The sequence below is a fragment of the Jaculus jaculus genome, chromosome 5, assembly GCF_020740685.1.
Source record: "Jaculus jaculus isolate mJacJac1 chromosome 5, mJacJac1.mat.Y.cur, whole genome shotgun sequence".
Taxonomy (NCBI): Eukaryota; Metazoa; Chordata; class Mammalia; order Rodentia; family Dipodidae; genus Jaculus; species Jaculus jaculus.
This window is the reverse complement of record NC_059106.1, coordinates 50,604,864-50,627,429: the sequence shown is the minus strand read 5'-3', so window position 1 is coordinate 50,627,429 and position 22,566 is coordinate 50,604,864. Positions and strand designations below refer to the sequence as shown.

Here is a 22,566-nt window from a genome sequence, read left to right as displayed (position 1 = left end):
TTAGATGTTAAAGACACTTGTTTGAAAAGCCTTTTGGAGGCTAGAGGGATGGCTTAGTGGTTAAGGCACTTGCCTGCAAAGCCAAAGGACCTTGGTTCGATTCCCCACATAAGCCAGATGCACAAATGCACAAGATGATGCATGTGTCTAGAGTTTCTTTGCAGTGGCTGGAGGCCCTGGTGCACCCATCCCCTCTCTCTCTGTCTCTGTCTCTTTCTCACTCTCAAATAATGAACATATATATATATATATATATATATATTTTTTTTTTTAAAGCCTGTTGGCCTGGGTTCAATTTCCCACTACCCATTTAAAGCCAGATATGCAAAGTAGTAGTGCATACATCTGGAGTTTGTTTGCCCATTTGATATGCCCATTTTCTCTCTCTGCTTGCAAATAAATAAATACATGTTTTTTAAACCAAGCATTGCAACACACATCTTTAATCTCAGCACTTGGAAGACAAAAGTAGGAGGATCACTGTAAGTTTCAGGCCAGCCTTGGATTATAGAGCAAGTTTCAGATTAGCCTGGGCTACATTGAGACCCTGTCTCAGAAAAACTAAACAAATAGAGGGCTGGAGAGCTGGTTTAGTGTTTAAGGTGCTTGCCTACAAAGCCTCAGGACCCAGGTTCAATTCCATAGTACCCATGTAAGCCAGATGCACAAGGTGGTACATGCATCTGGAGTTTCTTTGCAGTGGCTAGAGACCCTGGTGCATCCATTTCTCTCGCTCTCTCAACAAAATAAATAAATTAAAATTAAAAAAAAAAAAAAGAACAGGCTAGGAGCTGGGCGTGGTGGTGCATGCCTTTAATCCCAGCACTGGGGAGGCAGAGGTAGGAGGATCACCATGAGTTCGAGGCCACCCTGAGACTACATAGTTAATTCCAGGTCAGCCTGGACCAAAGTGACAACCTACCTCAAAAAACCAAAAAACAAAAAGAACAGGCTAGGGATATAGCTCAGTGATAAAGGCATGGATTTCATCCTGGGCAGTGAGAAAGAGAGAAAGAGGGAGAAATCCAAGAGCACTTGGGGCCAAGGAAGAAGGTCAGAGAGTTCAAGGCTATAGATTCTATCTCAGAAAACCAAAGGCTGGAGAGATGGCTTAGTGGTTAAGGTGTTTGTCTGCGAAGCCTAAAGACCCATGTTTGATTCCCCAGGTCCTGCATAACCACATGCACAAGGTGATACAAGTGTGAAGGTCACACACATTTTAATTGCAATGACTGGAGATCCTGGTGTGCCAATTCTCTCATAAAAAGAAATAATTTTCTTAAAAAAGAAAGAAAACCAAAAAAGGATAGTTATGGTGGTATAAGCCTAGAATCTCAGCTACTGGATTGCAAGTTGAAGACCATCAAGGGCAATTTATCTCAAATTTATTTTTAAAGTGGGGCTGGGAAGATGTCGCAGAAGTTAAAGGCCCTTGTCTACAATTGACTTCAATTCCCCAGCCACCAACATAAAGCCAGTGCAGGGAGAAGGGAATTATGGTTTATTGTCTATAATTATTAAAGTTTCCCATAATAAAATTTAAAAAATAATAAAGCCAATGCAAAAAGTATTGTACACATCTGGTATATACCAGGTTTATACAGTACATTTGCCCCTCTCCAAGGTGGTCTCCTCTGCCTGGATGTGAATTGTTTTGTTGTTGTTGTTTTGATGTAGGGTCTCACTGTAGCCCAGACTGACCTGGAATTCACAATGTAGTGTCAGGCTGGCCTTGAATTCACAGTGATCCTCTTACCTGAGCCTCCCAACTGCTGAGATTAAAGATATGCATCACTATATCTGACCCATGCCAGGTATGGTGATTTGATTTTACATCATGAATGATTATCAGTTTATGAGGGCCAGGGGTGGAATGTGGTGGTTTGGTTCAGGTGTCCCCATAAACTTATTGGGAATTAGAGCCTTCTGGAAGCAGTGTGTCGTTGGGGATGGGCTTATGGGTGTTAATGCCAACTTCCTCTTGCCAGTATTTGGCACATTCTCCTGCTGCTGTTGTCCATCTGATGTTGGCCAGGTGGTGATGTCTGCCCTCTGCTCATGTCATTGTTTTTTCTGCCACCATGGAGCTTCCTATAGAGTCTGTAAGCCAAAATAAACACTTTCCTCCCACAAGTTGTTCTTAGTCAGGTGTTTTCTGCCAGGAATGTGAAATTAACTGCCAAGCTTTTTGGTTTTTTTTTTTTTTTAGTTTTTTTTTTTTTTTGAGGTCAGGTCTTGCTGTAACTCAGGCAAACCTGGAATTCACTATGGATTAAAGGCATGTGCCAACACACTTGGCTTAACACCAGGCTTATTTATTTATTTATTTTAATTTATTTGAGAGAGAGAGAGGAAATGTGTGGGCCAGGGCCTTTAGCCCAAATGAACTCCAGAGGCATGCTCCACCTTGTACATTTGGCTTATATGAGTACTGGGGAAATAGAACCTGGGTCCTTGGGCTTTGCAGGCAAGTGCCTTCACTGCTATGCCATCTCTCCAGCCTGACACCAGGCTTTTTTGAGAATATTTTTTTATTGACAACTTCCATAATTATAAATAATATCCCATGGTAATTCCCTCCCTCCCCCCCACACTTTCCACCTTGAAACTCGGCTCTCTGTCATATCTCCTCCCCCTCTCAATTAGTCTCTCTTTTATTTTGATGTCATGATCTTTCTTCCTATTATGATGGTCTTGTGTAGGTAGTGTCAGGCACTGTGAAGTCATGGCTATCCAGGCCATTTTGTGTCTGGAGGAGCACGTTGTAAGGAGTCCTACCCTTCCTTTGGTTCTTACATTCTTTCCACTACTTCTTCCACCATGGACCCTGAGCCATGGAAGGTGTGATAGAGATATTTCAGTGCTGAGCACTCCTCTGTCACTTCTTATCAGCACCATCTGCCTTCTGAGTCCTCCCAAGGTCATTGCCATCTGAAAAGAGAAGATTCCCTAATCAAAAGTGAGAGTAGCATTAATATATGGGTGTGAACATTAAGAGAAGTGCTTACTCGGCAGTTTGGTGAGCATAGTATATACTTTTAGCCAGACAGCAGCAGATGTTACACTCCTAGGGCTCATGACTATCCCTGTTGTAGGTTTTCAGTATCAGGGATATATTCCATCCCATGGAGCAGGCCTCCAGTCAAATAAGAGGGTGGTTGGTTTCCCCTGTAACAGACATACCACTATTGCACCCATTGGCTCATTTGGCCTGGCTGGGTATTTATTTAGTAAGCAATCACTTTTAATCACTGAGCCATTTCTCTAGCTCGCTCTCTTTCTGTCTCTTTCTCCATATATATATATATATATATATATATATATATATATATATATATGTATATAATTTATTTATTTGAGAGAATAATGGGCATGCTAGGGCATCATGCCACTGTAAATGAACTCCAGATGCATATGCCACTTTGTGCAGCTAGTTTTACATGGGTACTGGGGAACTGAACACAGGAAGCTGGGCTTTGCAAGCAAGCACCTTTAACCAATGAGCCATTGCTCCATACCCTTCCTTCCCCCCTCCCCCCCCCCCCGTTAAGCATGGTTTTACTCTTTCCTAGGCTGACCTGGATATCACGCTGTAGCCCAGACTCACAGTGATCATTCTCCGACTTCAGCTTCCTGGGTGCTGGAATCATAAGTATGAGTCATCATGTCCTGCTTTAGTATGATTACTTTCTTGTGATAGGTCTCGCTCAGTAGTCTGGGCTGGCCTGAGACTCGTGCTCCTCCTGCTTCTGCCGCCCAAGAGCTGGAATTGCAGGTGTGTGCCGCCACGCCCCACTCAGTCTCAAGAGTTCGAGGGATCCTCAGCTACACGTGAATTTGAGACCAGGCTGGGCTACATGAGGCCCTGTCTCAGCAAAACAAAAACAGGTCTGTTGAAAGGGCTCAGTGCTTGAGGGCTCAGCTATGTAAGCATGAGGCCTGAGAAACTACTTGAGTTCAATCCCCAGAACCCCAGAAGCAGCTAGCAGTGGCCAAGCACATCTGTAACTCTGGGAAAAACCCCAGCAAGTTCCCAGATCAGTAAGAGACTCTGGCTCACGTATGAGTGAGCAGAAGAGTGAGAGAACCCAGGGTTCTGCTCTGGTCACTGTAAGAGAGCACACACCACTGCAGATGAGTGCCTGGGGCACATGCACATGCATACACCACACACACACACACACACACACGCACACGCACACGCACGCACACACGCACACACACGCGCGTGCACAAACACCAGAACACTGCATCCATACTGACTACCACCAGAGAAAATAGACTGGAAAATATGATTTTTTTTTAATTTGGGAGCTTGGGTGAGGGAGACTCTTAGAAAATGACTGGTGAGCTATTGATTAGAGACCAATTCTAGCAATTGTGGTTCCATCATAAGGCCAGAACACAACATGAATGCAAACATTCGTGCAGAATAGGGAGCGACTGGTAGTTCCAAGATAACCCACAGACGTTGATAAAATTGATTTCTATCTTATTTTTCCCGGTTCTGAAAAATTAGATTTGACTCCCCAGATAAGCCCGTTTTCATTTCAAATTTCTTCTGGCCTCTCTGTATTAAAGGAGAAATGGTGAGACCAGCAGGGACACGATCCGTACGTGATGGCCTGACGCCGAAGGGGCAGGCGGCGGCAGGGACCGCACAGGGGCAAGCCCCTCAGGTCTTCGGGAGCAGAAGCAGGGCCCTGCTGCCAACATGGGCCACAAGGTCCGTCAATGTTTGTTGAGGTCTCCTAAAGTAAACCTTAGTCTTCATTGGGCTAGCTTGGCGAGTCCTGCAGCCTTCAGTTGGTACCTCCTCACTATGCACTGTGCAGGGAGCAGCTGGGTGGGGGGGGGAGAATGGGCCTGGGAGCCTTCCATGAGGAAAGCGAATGACTAGACTAACATTACTCTTGCTTTCAGATGCAGACACAGCACATGCGCAATCCTGCTGAAAGTGCCGTTTCCTGGCTGGAGGAAGGGCATTGCTCAGGGCTAGAACACCTGCTCTTGTGTGTTTCCTTGGTCTCATGTGATTTTACAGTTTAAAAAGGAATTCTGAGGCTGGAGAGATGGCTCAGTGGTTAAAGGCACTTGCTTGCAAAGCCTGATGGCCTGGATTTAATTCCCCAGAGCCTATGCAAAGCCAAATGCACAAAGTGGCACATACATCTGAGTTTGCAGTGGCAAGAGACCCTACCATGCCCATACCCTCTCCCTCTCTCTCTCTGTCTTCCTCTTTTCTCTCTCAAGTATATATATATTTTTTTTCTTTTTTTTTGAGGCAGGGTCTTACTCTAGCTCAGGCTGACCTGGATTTCAATATGTTGTGTAGTCTCAGGTGGCCTCAAATTTATGGCGATCCTCCTACCTCTGCCTCCCAAGTGCTGGGATTAAAGGTGTGTGCCACCATGCCCGGCTTAAAAAATATTTTTAATTGATTTATTTATTACAGAGCAAGAGAAACCAGGTTCAATTTCCAAGAACTCACATAAACCCAAATGCACAAAGTGGCGCATGCACCTGGAGTTTGTTTGCAGTGGCTAGAGGCCCTGACACTCCCATTCTCTCTGTGTCTCCCTCTCTTTCTGTCTTTCCATCTCTCTCTAGTTGCAAATACTAAAATATGAAAAAAAGAGAGAATTCTGTTATCAAGGTAGTGAGGGGAAGAGTAAAACTATTTCCCTTAGTGTAGGGCAGGAGGATAAGCTTCAAGTAGAGGTAAGGGATGTCTTTTCCTTTCTTTCTTCCTTCCTTCCTTTCTTTCTTTCTTTCTTTCTTTCTTTCTTTCTTTCTTTCTTTCTTCCTTTCCTTCTTTCTTTTGAGTTAGTGTCTCACTTTAGCCTAGGTTGGCCTGGGTTTCACTATGTAGCCTTGAACTCACAGAGATCCTTCTACCTCTGCCTCCTGAGTGTTGGGACTAAATGCATGCACCTCCATCCCTTTTGTGTGTATGATTGTGTATGGGCACAGGAGGGTCTCTGTCCACTCCAAACAAATGACAAACACATGTACCACTTTGCATCCAACTTTACATGGAACCAGGCATGGTGGTACACGCCTTTAATCCTAGAATTTGGGAGGCAGAAGTAGGAGGATTGCCTAGAGTTCGATGCCACCCTGAGACTACAGAGTGAATTCCATATTAACCTGGGCTAGAGCGAAACCCTACCTTGAAAAAACAAAACAAAAAAAAACAAAAAAAAAACTTTACATGGTGTGGTAGTTTAAATGGATGGCCCCCAGTATATTCAGGATTTTATTAAAGTTTGGAACTTAGGGCTGGAGATGGCTTAGCGATTAAGGCATTTGCCTGCAAAGCCAAAGGACCCAGGTTCGATTCCCCAGGAGCCACGTTAGCCAGATGCACAAGGGGGCGCAAGCATCTGGAGTTCATTTGCAGTGGCTGGAGACCCTGGTGCGCCCATTCTCTCTCACTCTCAACCTCTTTCTCTGTCAAAAAAGACAAAAAAAAGTCTGGAATTTAGATCTGCAGCCACCTGGCTAGAGGTGGTGTCACTGTAGGTGGATCCTAGGGTCCAGCCCTGAGGTGTGGAGGTGGATTTGGACTTCCAGTCTAAAGATATGCAAAGTGCTTGAGCTTTGCCTGGAGTTCCTAAGTGTGATGTGTTGTGTGCCTTTTGGGTTTTGGTTTGGACCTGTGAAAGTGGCAATCTTCTTCTGCCATTATGGAACTTCCCCTGGATCTGTAACCATAAATATCCCTTCCTCCATAACTGTGCCTGGTTTGGAAGTTCATCTTAACGACCTGAAGCTGTCTGCTACACACAGATACTGGGGAATTGAACCTTGGCCAGCAGGCTTTGCAAACAAATGCCTTTAGCCTCTGAGCCATCTTTCAGCACAGTAATGTTATTTACGGCAGTAAAATATGCTTTAAAATATAAACATTGGAGTCATGCTGAGGAAATAGTTCAACAGTCAAAGGCACTTGCTTGCAAAGCTTGGTGGCTGGGGTTTGATTCCCCAGTGCCCATGTAAAGCCAGATGTACAAAGTGGCACATGCGTCTGGAGGTTTGGTTTTGTTTTGTTTTGCAGTGACAGGAGACCAGGACACCCATAGTCACTCTATGTCTATCTTTCTCTCTCTTCCTCTCTCTCAAGTAAAAAAATACTTATAAAGAATTTTGAAGGGGTCTTCCCAGCTTTAGAGGAAAGGCTTTTCAGTGGGGGGGGGGGTCTCTCCACTGCAGTGCTCGCTCTAGACCACCATCTTCCTCATGTGCATGAGTGCTGCAGTGCCTGGAAGGCAGAGTGGGTTAAAAGTCGACATTTCCAATAGCAGCTGCCTACCACACTCCTCCATGTCCAATCCTGCCAACTGCACTGGCCCTCTTGGGGAAAAAGTCTCCTCCAGATAGAGATAGGGCTTAAGGCCAGTCACCCTCTAGGGGCAGCGCAATCAGACACAAGATGTGCCCAGTTGGTCATTGTGGTGGTTTGAATGTGAAATGTCCCCCACAACCTCATGCTTTTGTGGTTAAACCTCATACTCCACTTCCTGCTAGTGGAGCCTTTGAGAGGTGGCACCCTGCTGGAGGAGATGTGTCACTGAGGGAGGGCCTTGCAGCTCACTCTTTCTTGCTGCCTCTGCCCTGCTGCTGATGTATGAAGATCTCACTTTTACTGCTACCCACCAGCTGATGTGACAAGATGTGATGCCCAGCCTCTGCTCTGCCACGTCATAATGACACTTCCCCTTACGACTATATGCTGAAACAAACCCTTTCCTCCCATCATCTGCTTCTGATCAGCTGTTTTGTCCCAGCAATGAGAAGATAACAGCCCCAGAGTTTCGACAGAAGAGAGGCTTTTGAGAACCTTTTTTGTGAAGATACAGCCAATGTTCCACATGCCCGTAGGCGTTGCATATGTAGATTGCCAGAGAACTTCAGAAGTATGGGGCCAGAATGTAACAAACCCAGGGGGGAATATAACAAACACAGGGGTGAAGGCCATCTCACAGCTGTAGATTCTGGTCTGGCTAAAGTCAGCCAGCTTGACTGTCCCATTACTTGTCAATAGAATGTTCTCTGATTTCCGGATGTGGTGAGCAATGTAATTGGCAGGAAGGAATCAAGGTCTCTTAGAAATTGATACATCAACAGATCCCTGATGGTCTCAGCTGTCAAGCCTGGTGGGGGTCCTTGTCTGGATATGGTTTGGTCTCTATGCTCAAACACTAGGGTCAGCTGATCTCCCGTTTGTTTGGGGAAGAGGGACAGACATCCGTGAGTGGAACAACACTGGGAAGCTCAAAGCCTCTAGCCACCTCAGTCAGGCCACCTTGCAGACTGTGCCGATTCAAGGCCCCTCCAGCTCCTCCTCCACTGGGGTCTTTCACACTCTTTATTTATTTACTTTGGATTTTCAAGGTAGGTAGGGTCTCACTGTAGCTCAGGCTGACCTGGAATTCACTTATATAGTCTCGAGTGACCTCGAACTCACAGTGATCCTCCTACCTCTGCTCCCAAGTGCTGGGATCAAAGACTGGCACCACCACACAGGGCTCCAGCTGTTGTTGTTTTTTTAAATTTTTTATTTATTTTTATTTACTTATTTGAGAGCAACAGACAGCGAGAGAAAGAGGCAGAGAGAGAGAGAGAGAGGGAGAGAGAGAGAGGGAGAGAGGGAGAGAGAATGGGCACGTCAGGGCCTCCAGCCACTGCAAATGAACTCCAGACGCGTGTGCCCCCTTGTGCATCTGGCTAACATGGGTCCTGGGGAATCCAGCCTCGAACCAGGGTCCTTGCTTCACAGGCAAGCGCTTAACCGCTAAGCCATCTCTCCAGCCCTCTAGCTGTTGTTTTTGAGACAGGGTCTCATGTAGCCTATGCTAGTTGTGACCTCAGTATGTAACTGAGGATGACCTTGAACTCCTGATCCTCCTGTCTCCATCTTCCAATTGTTGGGACTACAGCTATATGTTACCTGCTTCACTTGATTTTATTTTAATTTTGGATCTTACCCATGACCTGGAATATCCTAAGCAGGTACTCTGAGCCGGGCTTGCTGGCACAAGCCTGTCGTTATCCCAGCATTTGGGAGGTGGAAACAAAAAAAAAATCAGGAGTTTAAGGTCATCCTTGGCAACATAGAAAGTTCAAGGCCATCCATAACTAGGTGCTAACCTGCCTCAAAAAAGGAAAAAAAAAAAAGGCAGGGCTGGGGATGTAGCTCAGTTGTACTCAGTTGTAGAGTATGTGGTTAGCATGCATGAAGTCTTGGGTTCAATCCCCAGTACTACATAAAATCAGGTATGGTGGTCCATGCCTATAATCCCTGCTCTTGGTATGTAGAAACAGGAGGATCAAGAGTTCAAAGCTGGGCTGAAGAGATGGCTTGGTGGTTAAGCTCTTGCCTGTGAACCCTAAGGACCCTGGTTCAAGGCTCAATTCCCCAGGTGTGCCCATTCTCTCTCTATCTTCCCCTTTCTCTCTCTGTCTGTTGCTCTCAAATAACTAAATAAAAATGAACAACAACAACAAAAATTTTTAAAAAAGAGTTCAAAGCTGGGTTTGGTGGCACATACCTTTAATCCCAGCACTCAAGAGGCAGGGGTAGGAGGATTGCTGTGAGTTCGAGGCCACCTTGAGACTACGTAGTGAATTCCAGGTCAGCCTGGGCCAGAGTGAGACCCTACCTTGAAACACAACAAAGAGACAAAACATATATATGTATTTTTTTAAGTTAAAAAATATATGGGGTTGGAGAAATGGCCCAGCAGATGAGTTTTTCTTTGCAAAGTCGATGACTTGGGTTCAATTCCCCAGTACCCACATAAAGCCAGATGCACGAAATTAGTCCATGCATTTGGAGTTCATTTGCAATGGCAGTGGGATCTGATATGTCCATTCTCACACTCTTTCTCCCTCCATCTGTCTCTCTCAAATAAATAAATAAAAATGTTATTTATTTGCACGTGTGTGTGTGTGTGTGTGTGTGTGTGTGTGTGTGTATGGGAGGGGCCAGGATATGGAACTCACTCTATAGCCCTAGATTGGTCTCAAACTCATGCAGTCCTCCTACCTGAGCCTCTCAAGGGATTACAGGTATGTGCCCTCACACCCAGCATCCAGTAGATCAATTCCTCAGAAGACCTCAAGACCACACACACTACAGGTTCCAGGCTCTCCTCCCATCCAGTTATGAGGCTCTGGGATGTCCCACGGTGTCCCTGGACTTCCGTGCTTCCTTGGCATATTATTTAGGTCAGTCAACAGGCAGACGTTGACAGCTTGTGTCAAGCCAGCTGCCCTGGTTGCTTCCTAGACAAACAAAGGTGAATAAACCACAGGCCAAGCCCAGGAGTGGCTCACAGGCTGCGGACTTAAAGGTCCCACTGTAATATTTAAACTTTTTTTGTTTGTTTGTTTGTTTTTCAAGGTAGGGTCTCACTGTAGCCCAGGCTTACCTGGAATTCACTCTATAGTCTCACGGTGGCTTTGAACTCACAGCGATCCTCCTGCCTCTACCTCCTGAATGCTGGGATTCAAGGCATACACAATACACAACCACAACCAGCCTCATGCTGCCATTTTTTAAAAAAATATATTTGGATTGGAGAAATGGCTTAACGGTTAAGGCACTTGTCTGCAAAACCAAAGGACACAGGTTTGATTCACCAGTACCTACATAAAGCCAGATGTACAAGGTGGTGCATCCTTCTGGAGTTTGCAGTGGCTGGAGGCTCTGACATGCCCATTCTTTCTCTATCTGCCTTTCTTGCTCTCTCAAATAAATAAATAAATAATTTTTTAAAAGCTGGTCATGGACTGGAGAGATGGCTTAGTGGTTAAGTGTTTGCCTATGAAGCCTAAGGACCCTGGTTCGAGGCTCGATTCCCTAGGACTCACATTAGCCAGATGTACAAGGGGGCGCATGCATCTGGAGTTCGTTTGCAGTGCCTGGAGGTTCTGGTGCACCCATTCTCTCTCTCTCTGCCTCTATCAGCCTCTTTCTCTGTCACTTTCAAATAAATAAATAAAACTTAAAAAAAATTTTTTTAAAGCTGGTCAGGGTACCACATGCTTTAATTCCAGCATTTAGGAGGCAGAGGTAGGAGGATCACCATGAGTTCAAGGCCACTCTGAGACTACATAATGAATTACAGGTCAGCCTGGGCTAGAGCGAGATCCTACTTTGAAAAACCAAAAAAATAAAATTAAAATAAAAAAAATACCAACACATGGAGGAGGGGGAATGTGTTGCTTAACAAAATATATTTTTGCTGGGCGTGGTGGCGCACGCCTTTAATCCCAGTACTCAGGAAGCAGAGGTAGGAGGATTGCCATGAGTTCAATGCCACCCTGAGACTACTGAGGTAATTCCAGGTCAGCCTGGACCAGAGTGAAACCCTACCTCGAAAAACAAAAACAAAAACAAGAAACATTTATTTTTTTGGTTTTTCTTTTTTTTTCTCAATTTTTATTAACATTTTCCATGATTATAAAAAATATCCCATGGTAATACCCCCCCTTTCCCCTTTGAAATTCCATTCTTAATATCTCCTCCCCATCTCAATCAGTCTCTCTTTTATTTTGATGTCATGATCTTTTCCTCCTCTTATGATGGTCTTATGTAGGTAGTGTCAGGCACTGTGAGGTCATGGATATCCAGGCCATTTTATGTCTGGAGGGAGCACGTTGTAAGGAGTCCTACCCTTCCTTTGGCTCTTACATTCTTTCTACCACCTCTTCTGCATTAGACCCTGAGCCTTGGAAGGTGTGATCGAAATGTTACTCAGTACTCCGGTCACTTCTTTCCAGCTCTATGATACCTTCTGAGTCATTCCAAGGTCACTGCCATCTAAAAAGAGAAGATTCTCTAACCAAAGTGAGAGTAGCGTTAATATAAGGGTATAAATATTAAGAGAAGTGCTTACTGGGCAATTTGATGAGCATCGTATATACATTTATCCAGACATCAGCAGATGTTACACCCCTAGGGCTCATGACTATCCCTGTTTTAAGTTTTCTTGGTTTTTCAAGGTAGGGAATCACTCTAGCCCAGGTTGACCTGGAATTCACTCTGTATTCTCAGGGTGGCTTCAGACTCACGGCGATCCTATCTCTGCCTCCTGAGTGCTGGGATTAAAGGCGTGCACCACCACGACCATCTCAAAAATATTTTTATTTATTTATTTAAGAGAGAGGAACAGAAAGAGGCAAGGGATGTGAAGGATGGGCACAACAGGGCCTCCATTACTGCCTATTTGGCTTTAGTGGTGGCTGGGGAATTGAACCCTGTCCAGCACAGTATGTAAACAAGTACCTTTTACTGTTGAGCCATCTCCTCCAACACTTCATGTTGCCATTTCCATAGGTAGGGACCTGTGTCCCAACCTTTTTTATGGGGTGGGGAGGTGGGTTGAGGTAGGGTCTCACCAGGCTGACCTTGAACTCACAGTGATCCTCCTACTTTAGCCCTCAGGGATTAAAGGCCTAGCCTTTTGTTGTTGTTTTCAAGGCAGGGTCTCACTCTGGCTCAGGCCTGGAATTCACTTTGTAGTCTCAGGCTGGCCTTGAACTCATGGCGATCATCCTACCTCTGCCTCCCAAGTGCTGGGATTAAAGACATGCGTCACCACACCTGGCTCTTTTTTTTTTTTTTTTAAATTGAGAGAGAGAGGATGAGACAGAGGGAAAGAGAGAATGGACATGCCAGGGCCTCCAGCCACTGTAAACGAATTCTAGATGCCTGCATCCCCTTGTGCATCTGGCTTATGTGGTCCTGGGGAATTGAAGCTGGACCCTTAGGCTTCGCAGGCAAACACCTTAACCGCTAAACCATTTCCCCAGTCCCAGGCCTAGCTTTTTATGTGGGTCCTCACGCTTGCTGGGGCATTTCCTGAACAACCTATGTTTGTTTGTTTATTTGCTTATTTATTTAAGAGAGAGAGAGAACGGTGGTGGTCGCATGCATCACTTCATGCATCTGGCTTTACTTGGGAACTGGGGAACTGAACCAGGGTTGTTAGACTTTATAGGCAAGTGCCTTAACCACTGAGCCCTGCAATTCCTTTCCCTCCAAGTTTGTCCCAATCTCTTCTGTGCCTTGAGAAGTTGCTCAACTGAAGTAGTAAAATTCCAAGCACATCCGAGGGGAGGAAGTGCTTGCCGCCTGCCTGGTAGGTACACCTCTATGTCTTTGGTTACGTAAGCTGAGCGGCAGAGTGACATGCCCAGCTGGTGAGTGTGTGAATCGCCACACACCCATCTCAGCCAGGAGCGTCACTCTGTTTCCCCTGTGCTAACACTGGTATAGGTATGAGGCATGTAGCGGCAGAAATCTCTTTGGTCATCCGACAAGGAAGGCCAGCTGGCGAGTGTTGTCCCCAAGTGCTCTTCTTTTCCTGCACTACCTCAAGAAAAACCAGTTTTGGGAGCACCACACCTTGGTGATATTAGCGTCTCATTGCATCAGTGTTTCTGACGCACGAGCACTTTAGACAGGAAGAAAGCAGCATAATGGGGCAGGAGCAAGAAAGAAAAAGACTCGCTTGCAGGCTGAAATCCTTTTAAAGGCAGTGTCGGTGTTCCTAATTGGCCACACAGGGTGTTGGGAGGATAAACACCCAACCAAGTACCTCCTCTGCCTGACAAGCATTCGCGTGTCTTTTCCTGAAACTGGGACTTGATAGCACACTTGGGCAAAATTATTTTCTGGTTGGTTCTACTTAGGTTTTATATCAAAGCACTAAGGTTTAATCTCTTCAGTCTTTCTTAATGCCAGGCCTATTACGAAGAGGTTTTCAAAGGATGCTTCTACTCTCCTTGACCTTTCTGAAATTCCGAGATGCAGCAGGCGATCCCTGAGTCTTAGAGTTGCTTTACCTTAAGTGTTCTCGGCTCCCAAAACACACGGATTTATGACTTTGACCAAATAACTTGGATTTGACTCTTGGATTCTCTCTCTGCCTTGCCCCTGTTATCTTCATCTACCCCCCCCCCCCCGCCTTTTATTTCAAGGTAGGGTCTCGCTCTAGCCAAGGCTGACCTGGAATTCACACCATCCTGCCTCTTGTTATAATGAAGGAGTGGACTGCAAAGATTCCAGAACTTTCTAACCATCTTCAGGCTTTTCTCTAAAGAAGGAATTTTCATGCCTGCAATCCTAGTACTTGGGAGGTGATGGCAGAAGAACCAGAAGTTTGAGGCTTGCCTGGTTACATGCAAGTTTGAAGGCAACCTGCCACAAAACAAAACGAAACAAGGGACTGTGAAGATGGCTCAGCCATACTTGCTGGTAAAACATTCACGCAGTTGACTTGACTTCCCAGGACACAGGTAAGAAGCTGGGTGTGGTCACATATCATACATACCTATACCCCTAGTGCTGGGGATGAGGGGGACAGAGGCAGAGAATTTTTGGGACTCACTGACCGAAAACAGCAATTTGGGGTTGAGGGAGAGAGACTGCATCTCAAGTATATAATGCCACGAGTTTTAGAGGAAGGCACAGGACATTCTCTCTGTCCTTTGTGCACACAGGGCATGTGAAGCTACACACAGATGCATATGCCATACACCCGTCTAACCCCCCCACCAACCCTTTGGAAGGAGAGAAGGTGATACTGACATCATAATGTGAGGATGGAGAAAGCCCTTTTCAACTCAGACCAAGATAAGCCAAGATCTTCCCACAAACCTCAGGGTTCCATGGGACTCCCTCAGTTGTGCGACCTGGCTCCTGCCACTTTAATCTCACTTCATTGCCTCTGGACATTTCTTCTCCCAGGATCCCTGGACTCTGCACTCTTCCCCGACCAGGCTGGCAGGACCCTTGGTACCCATCAACTCCGCCTCCAGTGTGCCTTATTTCTTTCCTGCCATGTTCAACTTGCCCAGGCAGTGCCCTCCCTGATCCTTGAATACATTCCCTCCCTGTAATGTTCTTTCTTGCGGGGATCACTTTGAAGTGCTTATCACGCTATTTGCTTAATTAATCTTTCTTCTTACTCTGCATTCCAGTAAGGCAGAAATCATGTTCCCCAGCTCTTGTAAAACCCCAGCACTTAGTAGTGTGTGTCTTGCACGTACCGCGGGCTCAGAAAATACATCAAAACGTGAAAAAAAAAATCATCCATCCAAGCTATCTTCAAGTGCATCCATGGCCTTGAAGTAAATTGTGATGAATGAACTAATACATCAAGCCTTCGCGTCATTTGACCATGTCACAGCACCTAGCTACATACAGGGATCAGGTTCACAGGCAAATGCAACCGAGCCTCTCGGTCTGCATTGGGGAAAGTTATTCAAATTGTATCCGTCTCTCATTCCACTCGTTCAATTAGGGCACGTCCCTCGCTGGCTGCTGCGTGAGCAAAACTAACTCTTTTCCAACGAGTGTCCTCGGGTGACCTGTCTAGACGCGCCTAGGAAAAAAAAAAAACAAAACAACAATCCAACACTCTCCTCCTGAGCCCCGGACACGCTTCCGCCGTGCAACACGAGCTGCGTGGAGAAGGCCCCGGGCGCGCTCGCGAGCCTGCGGAACGCGGCAGGCGGCGGGGAGAGCAGGGCCTGCGGCGTGGCGCCGGGAGCCCGGGGCGCAGGCTTGGGGTGGGCGGGCGGGGAGGACGCGGGGTGGGGTGGGGGGGCGCGACGCAGGTCCGCCGGCCGCCAGGGGGCGCGCGCTCCCCGGGGCCCCGAGCCGGCCGGCCCGCCGCGCGCTCGCTTGCCGCCCGGCCGCACATGTGTTTCTGTTTTGTGTTGTAGCATTTGTTCTGGAAGCTCGTATTTACATTTTAAGTGTATCTGGTGAGTGGGCTGCAACCCTCGTCTGGGCCGGAAACAGAAAGAAGCCCTCCAACCCGTCTCTTCTCGAGTTGTTCCTCTTCCTTGTTCTCTCGGGTTTTTCTTCACTCCAGCCAGGTAGGGGCTTGCAAATCTACTGGGACCAGTTTGCAGGGTCTGGGAAAGTTTTTTTTTTTTTTTCTTTCCCCTTTCTCCTCCCCCTCTTTTTTTTTTTTTTTTCTTTTTGATTAAAGGTTAAAAAAAAAATCCGAGAAGGGAGGGCTGAGGGGACTGAATGAATAAGAAAGGGGAAGGAAGGCGGATCCACGTGGTTTAATCGGAGACAGACAGAGATCCCATTGTTCAAAATCAATATATTAAAAAAAAAAAAAAGACAAGCAGACCGGCCGACGCGCGGGGCCGCGGCGGAGGCCCATCAAAGTTGTCTTTTCCTCCCGTGTGGGAGCGAGCAGGTGCTCGCGGCCGGGGGCGGCTGGATTCGAGCCCCCCCCCACCTTGCGGGGTATCCCCCGAGGGGCTCGGTTCGGCGGAGCGGGAGGTGAGGATGCCCAGCCTGGGGAGAATTGAGGTGCTTCAGGGCAGCGGAGCTGGGAAAGGGGGGGGGATGACACGACTCTACTGCATTCCATTGAGTGTTGGGGAGGGGGCACGGAGATTAAAAAAAAAAAAAAGCAGCAGCAGGTGGGGTGCCCGAGGGAGGGAGCTCCTTCGGCCCTCGGTGCCCCGGGCATCTTGAAAGTGTCCGAAGCCCTCCGGGTTTCAAACCCGAGCATCCTTCTCCCTCGCCTGCACTTTTTCCGGGGCAGTCTGGAACTGTGATGCTTTTGTGCGCTGGGTCTTAAGTTGGAGATGGGGTCGGTAAAAGGGGGGGGAGAGAGAAGAGGGTCGTCCACTTTTCTCGGGGGTCTCTCCTGCGCCAGGGGGTGCCTCGGGTTCCCGCGCGGGATTCTCCCCTGTAGGCGCCTGGGGGCCCGAGCCGGGGAGGGGCGCGATTTCCTCTCGGGCTCGCCCCCTCCGCCCACCCGCGGCCGCCACTTTGGGGCGGGCAGGGGGAGGAAGTGGAGGCCGGTGGTGGCGCGTCTCCTCCCCTCCCCCCCGCGCAGTTTATAACCCGTCCATTGTGCGCGCTGCCCCGTGTCTTCTCCAGCCGCGACCATGCCCAGGAAGAAGGCGACGGCGGCGGCGGCCTGGGAGGAGCCGAGCTCTGGCAATGGCACAGCCCGTGCGGGGCCCAGGAAACGCGGCGGCCCGGCGGGGAGGAAGCGCGAGCGACCCGAGCGCTGCAGCAGCAGCAGCGGCGGCGGGAGCAGCGGCGACGAGGACGGCCTGGAGCTCGACGGGGCCCCCGGGGGCGGCAAGCGCGCGGCACGGCCGGCTGCGGCGGGCAAAGCGGGCGGCGCGGCGGTGATCATCACCGAACCCGAACACACCAAGGAGCGCGTCGTGAGTGGGGCCTGGGAGGGGGATGGGGATGGGGACGGGAGGGGATCTCGCGCGCGCGCGCGCGGGCGCCACGGCTGAATCATCGCCGCCTCCGCGCACAAAAGGACCCGCGGTGGAGCGCGGGCTGCGGCCTGGCAGGACCCCCCCCCTGGGGGGGAGAGAAGGTGGGGGCTCCTGCGCGGGCCGTTGGCGGTTTAGGGCGCGCGCCCCGGGCCCCGCGGGGGAGGGGAGGCCGCCTGCGCTCCTCCGCCGCCGTCGCCGCCTTGCGGGGGTCACGCCCCGCCCCCGGCGCCGCGCGAGCCGCTCCCTGCCCCTCCCCCGCCCCGGAGCAGGGACTTGGGTAACTTCGTTCGGGCCCCGGGCGGGGGAGGTGGGGGTGCCACCGCGGCCCTCCGAGAGCCCTGTGCGCGCATGCATGCGCGCTCCCTCCAGACCCCCCGCGCGCCGGCTCCCGAGTCCCGGGCGCGCCGGGGAGGGCGGCCCGCGTCCTGCGGGGAGCGCCGGCTCGCGCCGGGGCTTTGAGGTTCCCGCCGCCGCGGCTCCGGCGCCCCAGGGGGGCGGGGCCTTCCGGCTCACGCGCATGCCCCGTGCGCCCTGCGCCGTCCGCGCGCGCCGCCCAGGCGGGGGCCGCCGGCGCCGGCGGGTTGGAAGGGCGCATGCTCCGAGGCCCTCCCCCGGTCTTGGCAGCCCCCGCGGAGAGGTGCTGGGCTTTGTCTGCCGCCGGCCGTTAATGCGGTGTGGGGTGCTGGCCCGGGCTTCCCGCGGCGTGAGTGGGCTTCCGTGGTGCCGTCGCAGGGAAGCTCGTTGCTCATCCAACTTCAAAGCCTCTGCGGAACCGGCGTTGGGAGTCTAGGGTCTGCCCTGTCTCCACGGAACTTTTTAAAGCAAGTTTTGTGGGGGACTGTGTTTTGCAAGAGGGGTTCCAGACTTTCATCACCTTCTCAGTTAACAGTTAGAACATGAGGTTTAGAGTGGAGGGTGCCTTTTCTACCCGCAGGATGCTCTCCACTGATGACAAGGGCTGTGGGCACTTGAGTGTTGCCCAGCATGTCCAGGCATGCTTCAGAAGTAAGGGATAGAGCACTTTGGGCTGTGGCCATAGCTCAGTTGGCAGAGTGCTTGCCTGGTACTCACGAAGCTCTGAGGTTCTGTCCTTAGGTGGTAATCCCTACAGTTGGGAGGTAGAGGTAGGAGGATCAGAAGTTCAAGGTGCATCCTCCACTATAGTGACCGCATGAGATTGTCTCCAGAAAAAAAGAAAAAAAAAAAACAACCGCGCATTTCTTTAAATAAGGAAAAACCGCGTTTAAAGGGCCTTGTCTGGATGGTAGGAAGTGCAGAAGGATCTGGCTCTTAGACTTTGCTGGTTGTCTGTGTAGCCATGCTTTGATAGCAAGGGCCTTCCAGGGGAAGTGATGGTCGCTATCGCAGGAGAGCCCTTTAGAAGGTCTGGCTAGGTAGGGGTAGGGCCTTCGCCAGCCAGAGTATCTTGGCTTTTCAAGACTCCTAACATCCGCATTCCCTGTCACAGTGTTATAAGGACAGATCTAAGAAGCAAAGCCTGACTGGCTTCTGCCTGTCTTTGTGTTTTGAGTAAATTTGTAAAAGCACCATCTAGTTGTGAGTTAACTAACGCTGGCTCTGGTTGCATGGTCAGGGTAAACGATCTCCCATATTGGGATTCACTTGAGAGTGACAGCCCTTCCTTCTGGAAGGTGGTTTGTTCTCGTGAACTGTGAGAGGTCTGAGTCCACTGAAGTTTTGCTTGTCTTAGTGTACATTTAACTTAGCTTCACTTCCTGTTCCTATGCATTATACGTGTGTAAATAAACAGTATGTCTGTGTAGGAACTGGAACTTATAAGCCATAAGTTCCTTACTCCCATCATGTAAAGCCAAGAGCTGAATGTGGTGGCTCATTAATGAGGTAGTAGGGTTGCAGTGAGTTCAAGGCAGTCTGGGTCAAAGACTGTCAAAACAAATCGGAGGAACTGTTGAGCAGGTCCTTGGGCTGATCAGTACAGTGTTTTTGAGGATAGGTGAATACAGGGGACTGTGGAATTCCAGAGTGATGCTCTGTTACGCCTCTGGAAAGTGCCCCCCTCCCAGCTCCTTTCTCCATTTGGATTGATGAATGTGGTCCAGGGTCAGCGATATGCCTGGTAATCCTGTTCTTCCCACAGGCCTAGGCAGTCTTTTGTCCTGGCCTCCTGCCCAGTGGCCTTGGCCCCAAGGCTCCAGTCTCCCTCTGGCTAGGCAGAGTTGGGGACTGATGTGCTGCAGTAGGTCACTAGCAGTCCTCACATTTCAGGACTTCTGAGAGAGCATTCTCAAATCTACCCTGTGGGCTGCTTCAGGAGTCATTGCTTGCCTTCACCTTCACCTCAAAGCTGTATAGATGCCTCCTTGGGGGGTGGGGTGGGAGAGGAGCTTAGTCACACACAGTGTTGAGGGGCAAGATGAACTTGCATATTTTTAGAAAATGCCTGTGAATTCAGGCTTGGACCATGCTCTCTGAGAGGACCCACAGGTCTCTGAGAGGATTCACAGGTATCTGTCAGGTGGATGTTTTGTCCTCTGAGGACTGTTGTGAGCCTCACAGCCTGCAGAGCAAGTAAAGCAAGCAACCTTGGCTCGGTCCTCAGAAACTGGGGAGTGGCACAGGTGTCCTGGCCTGCGTGGTTTTTCCAGTCCGGGTTGCTAAGGTTTCATGGACCCTGGGACAACTCTGTCCATTCTCAGAGAACCCAGTAAATACAGCTGAAGACAGAACTTTGAAGTGGGTGAGTTGGTAACCCCATAGGGACTGTTGCTATCATTTTATTCTGGGCCTTGAGAACAACTGTCCTTTAAATGGATGTTTAAAAGGTTGACTCAGCCTCACAAATGTTCCTCTTAAACTTGGCAATAATTCAAAAATTGCTTTAAACCAGAAATCCCATTTTGTTGTTTGAAGAAGCTCATTCTAACTACCCCGCCTTTTTTTTTTTCTCCCCGGAGGTAGGGTCTCACTCTAGCTCAGACTGACCTGGAATTCACTATGTAATCTCAGAATGGCCTCAAACTCATGGCGATCCTCCTCCCTGTGCCTCCCGGGCGCTGGGATTAAAGGTGTGCCCCAAAGGCCTGGCTCGCTCCTTCCTTCCTTCTGTCCTTCCTTCCACCATTCATCTGGGTCAGGTCATACTTAAGACCATTGGTTGGGAGGCAGCAAGGTGAACTAAAATTTGCTGGTCCTGTGGAGACTGTTGTTCAGGAATGTCTGCTGCACAGGCCTTTTTGACACAGAAATATTGCAGATGTCAAGTTCATGTTCAAAGCAGTCTAGTCTCTTGTCCATTTATGCAGATTGGGTTAAGCCTTGAAGCTTATTGTTTTTTTCTTCCTCTCCCCCATTCATTCATTCGTTTATTTATTTATTTATTATTTTTTCAAGGCAGGCTCTCACTCTAGCCCTAGGCTGGCCTAACCTCATGACAGTCTTCCTGCCTCAGCCTTACCATGCACAGCTTGTAGATTTTTATTTTACTTTTTGGTTTTTTTTGAGGCAGGATCTCACTGTAGCCCAGGCTGACTGACCTGGAACTTACTATTTAGTCTCTGTCTCTGCTGGGATTCAAGGCATGTGCCACCATGCCAGCTTGGATTTTTTGTTGTTGTTTTTTGAGGTAAGGTCTCACCCAGCCTGACCTGGAATTCACTATGTAATCTCAGGGTGATCTTGAACTCACGGTGGTCCTCCTACCTCCGCCTCCCAAGTGCTGGGATTAAAGATGTCTGGCTTGGTGATCTTATTATTTCTCTGTGCTGGGACTCGGGGTGCACACCACTTTCCTTCCCTTTGATGCTGGGTATGGGGTCCAGGGCCCCGCCCACGCCCAGTGCACACGCCATCACTGAGGCATGCCTCAGACATTTACCGGGTTAGGAGAATTGCTCTGGATACAAAGCTGTCTCTGGGGGGCCCCTCTGGGGTCTATTCCTCAATGATTGGTGGTGCAGGTCTATGGCCAAGGATGACATGAACTTTACAAGTACCTTTTTTAATATTTTTATTTATTTATTTGACAGAGAAAGAGGGAGGTGGGGAGAGAGAGAGAGAGAATGGGCGCGCCAGGGCCTCCAGCCATTGCAAACGAACTCCAGACACATGCGCCCCCTTGTGCATCTGGCTAACGTGGGTCCTGGGGAATTGAACCTGGGTCCTTTCGCTTTGCAGGCAAACGCCTTAACCACTAAGCCATCCCTCCAGCCCACAAGTACCTTTTTTTAAAAATACATAAGATTTTGAGTTTTCAAGGCAGTCTGGGTTAAAGACTGTCAAGCCAACAAGTCAGAGGAACGGTTGAGCAGTCCTTGGGCTGATCAGTACAGTGTTTCTGGTTTTTCAAGGTAGGGTTTCACTCTAGCCCAAGCTGAGCTAGAGTTCACTCTGTGGGCCCAGATTGGCCTTGAACTCATTGTAGCCCTCCTACCTCTGTCTTCTGAGTGCTGGGATTAAAGGCATTGTCCATCTCCCTTTCTGCTCCATCCTTCATGCTGACCTGAAGACACACACAGTGACTTGCAGAGAACCCAGCCTCCTGGGGCACTGAGGCTCTTAGAATATTCCAGCCACACCTGCCTTTCAGTAAAGAAGGAGAGATAATGGGAAAGTAGGCTTCCATTTATGTCTGGCACTGGGGAGGCTGCCCAACTCCCCAGGGGAGCTCTGAATAATTCAGCAGGCAGAAGCAGCTTCCCACCTGGGCTGGTTGGGCCGCAGTCCTGTAGCTTAGCCCCTTCCTCCTGTCTCAGGGACATGACTGAGCATGGCAGAACACACCTGGGAGAGATGGTTCCCTAAGAAATTGTGGTATTGGGGACGCCAGTAGTGGAGTGTGTTGCCAGGGACATCCAGTTGGTGCCAAAAGTGAGTGACGTCAGCACCAGGGATGGTGTGCAGAACACAGGCAGAAGGGAAGGCCCCAAGTGGGCCCACAGATTTGAGTCTTCAGTTTGCTTTATTTAGCTGCATTGATTGAGTGTAGGGCGGGGAGTGGAGTCCAGGGCTTTGCTCAGGGCTGAGCATGGCTGTGCCACTAAGCTACATGCCAGGCCATCATGTACCTTTTTGTTTTGGTTTTTGTTTTGTGTTTTTGAGGTAGGGTTTCGCCCTAGCCCATTGCTGACTTGAAATTCACTTTGTAGTATCAGGCTGGCCTCAAACTCAACAGCAGTCCTTCTCCTATCATCTTAGCTTAGCCTCCTGAGTGCTGGGATTAGAGATGTGCGCCACCACGCCTGGCTTACTGGGGTACCTTTTCTTCATTTTCTTTTTCTTTTCTTTTTAAGAAGATTTGAG

The 22,566-nt window shown here is 49.0% G+C and overlaps 1 protein-coding gene and 1 pseudogene across 1 annotated transcript in view; one reads left to right on the top strand and one right to left on the bottom strand.

The window, feature by feature from the left end:
- LOC123460654 overlaps positions 1 to 15,744 on the bottom strand; it is a 70,043-nt pseudogene extending 54,299 nt beyond the window's left edge.
- The window catches only part of Rcc2 (regulator of chromosome condensation 2), a 30,880-nt gene continuing 24,018 nt past the window's right edge, over positions 15,705 to 22,566 (top strand). Inside the window, exons 1-2 of the mRNA XM_004657596.2 lie at positions 15,705 to 15,897; positions 16,928 to 17,223. Of these exons, the coding sequence (XP_004657653.1) occupies positions 16,936 to 17,223 (288 nt within the window). The 5' untranslated portion in view covers positions 15,705 to 15,897; positions 16,928 to 16,935. The remainder of the gene's footprint in view (positions 15,898 to 16,927; positions 17,224 to 22,566) is intronic.